General features: G+C 37.4%; 1 protein-coding gene across 3 annotated transcripts in view; it reads right to left on the reverse strand.

The window, feature by feature from the left end:
- Positions 1-2,489, reverse strand: part of LOC125244986 (B-cell receptor CD22-like) — a 43,583-nt gene extending 41,094 nt beyond the window's left edge. For 2 of the 3 annotated variants that reach the window (XM_048155394.1, XM_048155393.1), the window contains exon 1: positions 1,802-2,488. In XM_048155394.1, the coding sequence (XP_048011351.1) occupies positions 1,802-1,814 (13 nt within the window). In that variant the 5' untranslated portion in view covers positions 1,815-2,488. Of the gene's footprint in view, positions 1-1,801 lie in introns of all 3 variants that reach the window. The other variant, XM_048155392.1, reaches the window with a different exon arrangement.
- Between the last annotated feature and the right edge of the window lie 9,471 nt (positions 2,490-11,960).

Genomic DNA, 11,960 nt, shown 5'->3' on the forward strand with positions numbered 1-11,960 from the left:
GCACCAGGAACAAAAGCGCCCGGGCTAGGGGCCGTGGCAAACAGGCCCAGTGTGAAAGCCCCCTTAGGGTTTTACTTCATTATGTTTGGCGACGTTCCTCTCGTTACTTTATTTTAATGCAATACTGTACATATTAAGAAATGCGTATTTTATTCCAAGCGCACAATTCTCTTTTTTCATGAACGATGCCCTATTCACAAATGAATCACTCTTTTGAGTCGATTCTGTTCAAAGACTTGATCAAACAAGTAGGCAAAACTGACTAAGTTGGTTCGCGAATCAGTTTGAATGATTTGTTCAGTTCTTGCTCGCGCTGAATCGTCTGAAGCGTTTTTTTCACTCGGAGCGTTGGATGAAGTGGCAGTGGACCTACAGTCAATCAAAAGCAAATCTGCAAATGCATCCTATTGTTTTCCAGCGATGAAGATTTTTATTAGTTTTATTTGAAAGGTATTTTAAAATTCAATATGCCTTAATTGCAATTTATTAGATTATATTTTTGTTTACACATGGTTAAAATGTTTATTTGTAGTGGTAACCATGGAAATCTACAAATACTTCAAAACAAACTTTTAATGTTCAATTTAAATAAATGTAATTGCAAAAACTATGTAGTATCGATACTTTCGATATTTAACGTCAGTATTGATATATCGATACTTCATATCGATATGCCCATCCCTAATTGTTATTAATATATATATATATATATATATATATATATATATATATATATATATATATATATATATTACAATGTAACTAGTAACTAGCTACTTTCATTGGATACTTTTTAACTCTTACTCAAGTAACTATTAAGATTATTACTTTCACTTTTACTTTGAGTAAATCTTTCTATAAGTACTTGTACTTTTATTTGAGTACAGTTTTTGGATACTCTACCCACCTCTGTTCAACCGTGCCTAGTGTGAGTACACCTTAAGTGTCGACCCCGAGTCTACTTTCTCAAAAACAACAAATATTACCCAGAAAGCATTGTTTTCTACGTATATTACTGTTTTAGTGGAAATGTTATGTTAACATAAGAGTTTGTCCATTTTTTTTTTTTTTTTTACAGCAAGGTTTTACAGTGTAGTTCTAACATCTAACATGTTCGAACAAATGAATAATATGAACATGATTCATATTTGTTAGTCATACATAAACAAAAGGGTAAGATTTATGTAATAGTACACAGCAAAATGTAAAATGTAAAATTAACACAATAATAGTGTGCACACTACAGAATTAAAGTATCAATGAAGCAGTGTTGTAGTGAGATAATTAAGTGACCAGACTGACTTTATTTCTGTCTTAATGAAAATAATAGTTTCATTTGATCAGTGTTTGCTTTAGTTGAGCCCTTGACTTTTTAGCCCTAGTTTTTGCTCTGTCTGTTGTAACTATGTTAATGAAGCACGTTTGTTATGGCAAGAAAAGCCAAATGAAAATATGATCAGGTGATGTTGGCTGTTTATTGATGATGATATAATCACTGTGTAGTGGCCTGAATCACTGATTTCATTCAAGGTCTAATGCTCTTCTGTGTAATAGTGACATGCCTCCAACTGGTCTGTTTTTCCAAAAACAACATCAACAACAACAAACTTTTGTCATGAGAAAATAAACATTTATCAAAAGAAAATATTAAATACTGTGTAAATCAAATGAGAAGTTTATTTTCATTGTACATGAGGAAATTCAGCTGAAGTGAGTCTAAAGGCATGCTTTCGTTCATATTCCCCAGGCTATTCTACAAATATTTTAGAAATGTCTAATAAAAGTATACTATAGGTCTTACCGTGCTGTTGCATCAGTGTGTCAATGATAAACTTGGTTTGATGATGGATGAGCTGAGAAAAACTTAAGTAGATCCCTAGTGTATGAGTATGAATTGGCTTATTTGGAAAATATTCTGTACATATTAATATATAGATGGCAGTTTATTTGATTCAGGAAGATCAGGCACTTCCTCAGGAAGATCAGGCCCTTCCTAACTCAACAGGGTGCACAACTTGTTATTTCCTGGACTATTACAATGCTCTCCTTCTGGCTAGACTTCCAACATGTGCAATCAAACCTCTATAAATGATCCAGAATGCAGCAGCAGCACAACTGGTCTTTATTGAACCCAAGAGTTAACATTGATACTCGCTACAGAACAGCCATGGGCTCCGAACCCTCTTCTCATGAGTTTTCATCCCCTCCAGGAGCATGCGGCATAGGCGGAGCATGTGCTAAGCCTTCACCTGGCCATGGAATTGAGACTAGCGATAACTCAAATCACTTCCGTCTGCTGCTTCTGGTTGCTTTTAGAAAGAAAAGTTGAAATGGGCCCAACACCTCTACCATCCTGTTTTGGATACTCTGTTGTAGTGATGGCAGTATACCTGTTTATATGGTATACTGGTTTAAAATTTGATATAGATTTTTTAAATATATAGTTATTAATGACACAGAGAGAGAACAGTACTATGCTGAAGTGTTATGAACATTAGATATTTCATCAGAGAAATCTGCTTTAGTGTATTATTAGGAAATCTAAAATTTTATATATATATATATATATATAACTAAAATGTATATGTTATTGTTTACATGTAATAAACACATACCTTACTCATACCTTGATATACAGTTGGTGATAATGTCACCAGGCACTTTTTTTCTACAGTCCTCAAAAAACTGAAGTATGGTTTCAGTTTGAACTTGGGTATGCAGTCTATTAGTTGCACTGCAAAATTTACATTTCAAACAGCATTTGGTAAATCCAAATTAAACTAACAGGAAACACAGGAGTTACTTGCCTCTTTGAGGGAGAGCCTGACCACTTGGTGCCCTCATCGTCACAATTCCTCATTGAAAACGATCTCTTCCTAGTAGCGGAGAGAATGCTATTGCTTTTGTTCATGTTCTGCTTCAAGGTTCTCAAGAGGCTGCCCAGATGTTGACATATACGAGACCATCGACTTGGTAGAGACTCTGTGTAGTTTTTGAAGATTTGGAATTTATTGTTGTTGCCATTGTGTATATATATATATATATATATTATATATATATATATATATATATATATATATATATATGAGTCAAACCAAAAATTACATTTTAGTATATTTTTATATATTTTTACTAGTGGGTGCAGGACACTATAGTTCTCACAGTTCCAGTCATTCCTGGACTACATTTCCCAGAATCCTCCCTGGCAATCACCTGCACACACTCCACCAATCAGTAATCACCACACCCAGCTGCAGCACATTACCTGGACTATTTAAGCCACTCTTATTCTCGCACTAATTGCGTGGTCTTGTTTACCACGGTTGCAATTCTGAGCGTTCATCATTCTGTTTGTTTACCTGTTACTGATCCTGTCTGTTTCCCGTGTATGATTCTCTGCTGCCTGCCCTTTGGTTTATTTGCTCTGTCTTGGACTTGTGATTGATATCTGCCTGCCCTGATCTACTGCCTGTTCCTCGACCACAATTCTGCCTTGCTGTACCTGTTTGCCACTGTTTACCCCTTCCCTGTTTACTGTTTATCCCTGTCTGCCGCCTGCCTCGACCCTTTGCCTGGTATAGTTTATGCTGCTTGCTGCCTGCCTTGACTCTCTGCCTGTTTACTGGATTGTGTATTCTGTACTGCCATCATTCCCAATAAACTGCATTTGGATCTATACACTTCTGACTTGTTACAATAGTTCATTTGTGTAAATGAGGATAGCAAAATAAAGTAAACTGTGACTTACATCCAAAAATTCTTCATACAGTGGACTACCAGTAAAATAAAAATTTGGAACCAAAAATTATTCAGACACTTCGACCTGACCATGTAAGTGTTATCTGACATAATTTTTTTATGACATTGTATTAATGAATGGAATGGTCACGGTGTCTGAATTAATTTTGGTTTGACAGTATATAGTTGGTGTGTATTGCGTATATGCATATAATTTTTTAATTTTTTTTATTTAGCTCAGTGAACAGTCTCCATTGAATGAAGACCAGTCTAGTAAAGTCCTGGAACTTTGTTTGTCTTGGGATCTTCCTGGTCCAACAGAAGAAAATAGAAGGTGGCTTTATGAACGTCTGCTATTACATGCAGTAATTAAAAACCCTTAGGTACTTGGTCTGTCTGCGTGCTGACATTATAATTTGAAATTTGAATGTAATTCAAATTTGGATTTTTTTTGACTATATTCTCATGTGCGGATCGTTCATCTTTGTGATCTTAGGTTTCTGTCTTACCCATGATACTCTCCAAAAAGGTCATGATGCCAATCTACAGCTTGTTTATCAAGATGAAATACATGTTAAAACTTACTTAAATAAAACCTCTGACCAGCCTGTTTGGCTGTGTTGTGGATGATGTGGCAGGAGCACCAATGGATGTAAATGTTTTCATTTTCATTCAGAATTCTTGACGCAATAGAATTTTTTGTTCCTGTATTGGCAGGTGCATTATCAATCGACAGACTTGTGCAGTTTCCCACGGTATGGCATTTTTCTGCAAGACCTCATTCATTTTTTGATAGATCACTTCATCTGTGCCACAGCTATGGCTATTGGTGGTGCACATATCCAAAAATCTATGGACAACTTTGCTAGTGTCACTGTCATATATCCACACAGTAATTGGGTTCATCTTCTCTTGTCCTGCAATGATAATGTGCATGTTTTACATAATTAAAGCTACACATCAGGCTGAAGTTGAGTGTGTGTTCTGTAAAGAAATGGGTGCTGGAAAATGTGGATTTTTATTGTTATTATTAATATTACATACAATGTTAAGAAAATTCAGCTAACATTACCACAAGTCTTTTGGTTTTCCTATGTACCATGTACCTTGGCCTCTTGTGCTGTCATGCCACCAACAGAAGCTGAAGCATAAAACTGTGCAATGCCGCATGTTGACTGAGGTGCCTGTTCTTTGGCCTGATGCCCTTTACTTTTTATGTGCCTGTTAATGTCGGCCACAGCTTGATGGGCACATGAGTTCTCCTGTCTGCAAACAGGGCATAGTAGTAGGAGCTGGTGGTGCCTATGGTGATTAATGGCCATTTGGTTGACCACTCACTTTTAAAAGTAAACTGATAGGTGGCTGCTCCACTTAATTCTTTATTTCCTGTCTTGTCCACTGACTCAACCACTGTCTCCTCTATGGTCTCTTCAGTTGTCTCCTCTATGGTCTCTTCTACTTTCTCCCCTATTGTCTCCCTTGCTGTCTTCTCCACTGTCTCCTTCTCTTACCTAGCAACTTTTTAGTGGTAAGTAACGTTAAAGTCAAGCTTTATTGAACACAGCAGAAAGGTTATTGCGATGAGGAGAACAGAGACTTGGGTGAGGAGAGAAACAGCAGGTAAGGAGTCGTCAGGTAGGTAACAAACCGGGAGAGAAGCTTGGCCATGGCTGCTTTTTGAGCCTTTTTATTATGGGAAATGCTGTGTTTCCACGCGATTCTAAAGACCTCTAAATGAGTTTGTCTCCATTTGCGCTCTAGATTACGAGTTTCTCTCTTGATAGCATGAGTAATACTGTTGTACCATGGTGCAGTATTTTTCTCTAACCTTTTTTAATTTGATGGGTGCAACAGTATCTAATGTACTAGAGAAAATGGTGCCCTTACTGCAATGGTGCCCATACCGCAAGCGATCAAGAAATATAGTTCAGATACCAAACGTACCTTAGAGTGAACTCCGCCACAACACCTATGCTACCAGCTCTGCTCTAATTATACTATAAATAAGAGTAGTCTTGTCAAAAGTACTGATTTCGGTACCAAATTTCCTTCTAGCATTTTGAGCACTGTTGAACAGATTCATAAACACCTCTGATCAGTCATTGTGTTCACATGCTCATCAGATATGTCTGTGACACACTATAATAATCAACGCTTCAAAAACGTGTAAATAGACATTGTTGATGCTCTTCACTGAGTGCTTATACAGATACATGGGAGTGTTTGAAAGCAGGCTATACATTAGGGATGTTACATATATTCGATATATTAGGGATCCGCTGATAGACGCTTGCTTTCAAACGCTCCGGTGAGTATAAGCACTGTGTAAGTGCTCTGCGAAAAGCATCAACGATGTCCATGTTTTTGAAGTGCTGATCATTGTAGCCAACTACTTTTCACAACACTAAAATAGACCGTATGAGCCTCGAACTTTTCACATAATTACTGTCAGCAGAATCTAAACATTCAATTGGGACAGTTTTACCATTTCTTTTTTGATCTGATCGATCATAGGCCTTATTTATCTGAGCTTATGTACCTAAGTTTTTGAGTGAAAAAATGCATTATTTGTTGATAATTTTGTCAATACTTCAACATTTGTCATACTTTTAACATTTTTAACTACAACAGAGCAGATCCTTTGAGCGCAACTGAGGATGCTTTTAAGTGGCGCTTGAGTGACCAAGAATGAAATACACAAGAGTAACGTAGGATGTGACAAAATAAGAGAGGAGGGTCCTCTTATCTATCATATTAAATCTGTATTATGGAAGATTCAGGGTGCGTTCACACTTGTCATGTTTGGTTCGATTAAAACGAACCCTGGTGCGATTGTTCGGTTAGTGTGGTTCATGTGAACATATGTGAATGCTGCCATCCGAACCCTGGTGCGCACCAAACAAGCGGACCGAGACCGCTGGAAAGATGGGTCTCTGTCCGCTTCCAAACAAACTCTGGTGCGGTTCGAATGATATATGAACGCAACACGGACCAAAGACATGTAAACGAACCAAAAACAGGAAGACGAGACCCTAAAAAGGACAGAATCCTCATGCATGTCGGCTTTTCTTGTCATAGTCGCGAGTTTGCCCATCACAGGCATCAGACGCGTGTCTCCATGCAGCAGATCATTTGTGTGTGTGACGGATGGATTCCCTCCGCTGTTTTGACTACTTTACACATTTTATAAGCTCTTCACGAGTTCCCAGCTGGCCAAAATACCATCACATGCAGGCTACGCAGCGCTACGCACACACAACGAGCGCATTTACCTCAGAAAACAGCATTGTTTTAGATGTTTGGTAAGTTCCATCTCAAAATAGGCAATACGTCATAAAATCCGAAAATCCGTTGTGAATGTATCCCTATGCCTTAAGGTTCGGTATCTTTTGGTTCGGTGATAAAATTGCCAATCTGAACGCTAATCGGACCAGGACTAAATGTTTTTTTTTCTTCTTTGGTCCAGACCAAATGAACTAAACGAACCGAACTACAAGTGTGAACGCACCCTCAGTGTCATAGATTGATTTTAATTTGATTTTAATCATACATATACATAATCATAGAATGCACACAAGTCGAAATCCAAAAGAAAAAGAAAAAAGTCTTAATAGTATGGCTTGCAATGAACTCTTATTGGACACTGAGAAGAAAAGCAAAAGACGAGGTGGATCAACAACTGCAGTCAATACAGTAACAGTTTCAGGGAGAGAGTTTGCACAGTGACAAAAGTAACGCCTATTGACGATGATGACGCGTTTATAGACTGTGTCTCATATTGATAAGTCTGAAGGTGTCAATAAGGAAAGTGTTTTTGATGACAGTGAATCAGAATCTGATCCAACTTCTCTGGAAGACGATTTGGCAACCTGAGCTACTAAACACAAAATCACATATGTGGCATTGAATTCACTGCTCAACGTACTACATCAACAGTTTAAATCATCCAAAAGACTCAAGGACATTGTTAAGGAACCGTGCGCTTCAACACAGAAATACAAGACAAGGCTGGTGGCCAGTATTACCATTTCAGTGTGCTGAAGTCAATTACAGAGGTGCTACATCAGAACATCTACATTCTGAGCAACATCCAATGGTCAACATTGGATTTTGTAGCACTTATAAACCTACCTCACTAACTGGATATCTTGAAGACTTCATTCCTGAAGTTAATGAATTGGCTAATAGATTTGAATTTGAAGGAGTGGTCTTTGAGGGTTTGCGATGCACCTGCACGTGCATTTCTGAAAAATGTTAAAGGTCACACAGGCTATCATGGATGTGAACAATGCACACAGGATGGAGTGTACCAGGAAAACAGAAATTACATTCCTCTGAAAATGAATAAGAGCTTCAAAAACAAGAAAGACTCTGATCATCATCATGGTACCTCACCCCTTAAAGAAACTTCCCTGGATATGGTCTCTGGCTTCCCCCTCGATTAGATGCACCTTGTGTGCTTTGGAATCATGAGAAGGCTTCTCCACTTGTGGCTGAAGATGGGTCCTCTCACTTGCAGGCTGTCAGGATTTCAAGTCCAGACATTGACAGAAAGCTTTGACGCTTTTCTCTGAATGCTCAGAGAAGTGTGCCCATGGAGTTTGCAAGGAAACCAAGGGAACTGAGGGAAATTGACAGGTGGAAGGCAACAGAGTTCAGGCAGTTTTTATTGTATCCCGGACCTGTCATGATAAAAGATCTCCTCAGCACGGAGGTGTAAAATAAAGAAATTATGCTGCTTTTTGTGGCAATTTTCATCCTGTACATCAACAGTTTGATAGAAGATTACAATGATTACACCAATGACATACTGGCTCTATTTGTCACTCTCTTTGTCAACTGTACGGGGCACAATTCTTGTCCTATAATGCACACTGCCTTGTACATCTTGCAGATGATGCAGATGATGGTGTCCTTTACAACTTTAGCACTTTCAGGTACAAGAATCACCTGAACAAACTGAAAAGACTGAGGAAACCAACATGCCCACTGAGTCAAATAGTAACAAGATTCTCTTAAATGCAAAGCTGCAAAAATATAAATAAATAAAAAATAATACACTCTCAAACTGGACCAGGCAAAAACAGTCATGTGTGCATTGACAGTAAAGTTGCTAAACTGCAGAACATCATTTCATTCAGTGAGATTTATGTAGCTTACAGTACCTTCAACCGCTAGGAATAGTTTTTTGACTATCTCCTAACATAATCTGGCATTCATTTAGTTGACAACATCTCAAAAACAGTCTATTTCTTAAAGTTTTAGAAAATAGAGAGCAAAATATTTATTTTACAGTTCTTTTGTCTCATTTCCTCTTTTACATATGGAGTAGTTCTATAAATGTGCATTTTGTTACATAGTTGAAAATTCATAAACACGTTTACAACAAATTTAATAAACAATATGTGTTTCTGGCTTGAAGCTTTTCAAAAAATAAAATAAAATAAAAAAATTAACAAAATAAATGTATGTACCTAATAGTGGAGTTTGAGGGATTTCATCTGATTTTTGGCCATTCAGACTTGCTAAACCTGATCGGATTTCAATCAGATATGCACAAAAATCGGATTTGGACTGACAGTCTGAACGAGGCTTTGGTAACACTTGAGTAAATAGTGATGCATTTTTTACGACCATGTTCTAAGTAAAAAAAGACATTTGCTCACATCTCAGACACATTAATGTTGTGATTAATAATTCATTAGTAATTATTTATAATTTGTCATAATTGCCTATTAGTTTTTAATGATGCCTATCTCATTCAGTAATTATTGATTACCTAATAAGGAACTATCTTGGTCCTAAATTCGATATTACTTACTGATTAGTTAAGCTTGTTTCCATATTAGTTAATAGAAGTAGCTACTCATTAATCATGCATAGTTACTTAGTAATGGTGTACCATTATTCTAAAGTGTTACAAATGACTCCTTGTGCTTTTGAATCACCCTTGTAGTCTTTGATGTCATATGCTGATCAGTCTGCGCAGCACCGAAGCATTTCAAACAAGCCTATTGTATCCTATCAGGAAACTAAACCACCTTATACCACGATGGCCAAAAAGTTAAGGCCTTTGCACACTGAGTCCGAAATTCGCGTCCAAAATGTTTGCACGTTAAAAAATAAATACGACTTCACGTTGTGTCAAACACGTTTTCACACTGTCTCCGAAACTTTCATCCGTCATAACTTTCATCCGTTTTTCGCATCCATGCCACACATTTTGAGAGACGTTTTGACAGTTCAGAGCTACCATAGCAAACGCCAAAATCCCTAATGCCATCTGACGAGTTGATCCACGTCTTCTACAGCACAAAGGAGTGGCACTGTATGACAAACAAAGTGCGGAGAGAGACAGAATATAAAGATAGAGTGTGTCAGTATGCCTAGCAAAGCATCAAACCGAGGCACTGACATCCTGAAGTAAACTTTAAAACGCTCGGGATAATCACGCAGCTCCTTGATGAGGCGGAACTCTCCTTCCTTTCTACGCAATTTCGCGATTGGATGTAGGCTACCCAATATTTCCTCTTTCTTTTTTGTCTTTTTAAGAAGAGAGGGGACAACTAAATTATGCTCACTGATTTTGTATTGTTTTGTGTATTTTTTCGCAACGGATTCATTAATACGCATCGGACTTAGTGTGCAAGATCTCTGTGCGTGACAAATTTTTAGGATCACGAATACGAAAAATTCGGACTCAGTGTGCAAAGGCCTTTACATTTCTGTCTCATCTGACCAGAGAACCTTTTCCCATGTGGTTGAGGAGTCTTCCACATGCTGTTTGGTAAACTTCAAACATGTTTTCTTATTTCTTTAAGCAATGGCTTCTTTCTACCCACTCTTCCATAAACCCCTCTTTGTTCGACTTAAAGTGGTCCTATGGACAGATGTTTTCATTTCTAAAGTGGATCTTTCTAGCTCCTTCAGTATTATCTTTGATATCTTTGTTGAATCTCTTATTAATGCCCTCATTGCTCTGTTTATGAGTTTTGATTGCCGACCTTCTCGTTAATGGTGATTTTTTTTTTTTTTTTTAATCAAACCTGATCTACACTCCTCCAAATTTTTGTCTCTGATGTGTGTGGAGAGTTCCTTGGTCTACATGATTAGTGGTTTTGAACTCTGTATTGTCACATGATCTGTGTCTGTCCTTGGACTTTTAAGTTGAAGTGTTTCCTGTGCTTTATGTTGTAGTTCTTTGTAGTTTTTCATGTTGATTTGTCTCCCCATGTGTTTCTTGTGTCCTTGTTATCTTGTTAAGCCCATTTGCCCTTGTGTTTCCTTGTTTTTTGCTAGTCATTGTTTTATGTGTTGTGACGGATCGTGTTCATGTCTTGGGTCTAAGGTTCCAGTCTATTCGTGTGGAGTTTTGTTATTAAAAGTGTAGGGAGTGATTTTTCTATATAGGAATCCTAACAAAAACTCAAAATTCGTATGTTTTGCGTCATTTATGGTTGCTCACATCGATAAAATCGAGAACCCAGAAGGTGTTTATATCGTTTACAAAACTTATACCATTTTTGATAACATTTTTTTAACTTTAAAAGTTGTCACCTTTTATAGAGTTTTGCGTCTGCTGATACTTAAATGAATATGGATACCCGCTTACCTTGTTTTTGACTTGGTTAAATATCCACATTCTTCATGGTATCGTTTGCAGGGAAGAGAAGCTATTTTATCCCACTGAATGATAATTTGGTGTTTTCACTTCAGTTTTGTAGTATTCCGTTCACAATGTTGATCTGGTTACCATGAGAACAGTGTCACGCGCTGCTACTTCAGCCATCATATGGTACAAAATGTCTGAATAAATAAATGTTTAACAAGCTGACAGAAGTCGATTCAACAACAAAGACAACACTTTCAAAAACACTCAGCAATGTGATTATTTTATTGAGTAATAGGGAGTGGATTAAATCAGTGACATTATTAGATTTGATATACAATGTCTTCCTGTCACCTCCTCAACCCGCTTCCCTTAGTGTGTTTTTACACGTATAAAAGGCAACAATTGTATTACACAGTCCAGTTTTTTCTTTGAACGATCATGTGAGCTCCTGTTGCAATTCTCGATTCAGCATAAATTACCTACAATGGTGACATTTTTTTCAATCGCGACAAATCAAAAATTCTGCCCTAACTTCACTATAAGGCAGCGCAATAAACAAACAAACCAGACTAGAACTGAACATGGCGTGACGGCAGCTTCACATCCTCTA

The sequence above is a fragment of the Megalobrama amblycephala genome, linkage group LG14 (assembly GCF_018812025.1).
Source record: "Megalobrama amblycephala isolate DHTTF-2021 linkage group LG14, ASM1881202v1, whole genome shotgun sequence".
Lineage (NCBI taxonomy): Eukaryota > Metazoa > Chordata > Actinopteri > Cypriniformes > Xenocyprididae > Megalobrama > Megalobrama amblycephala.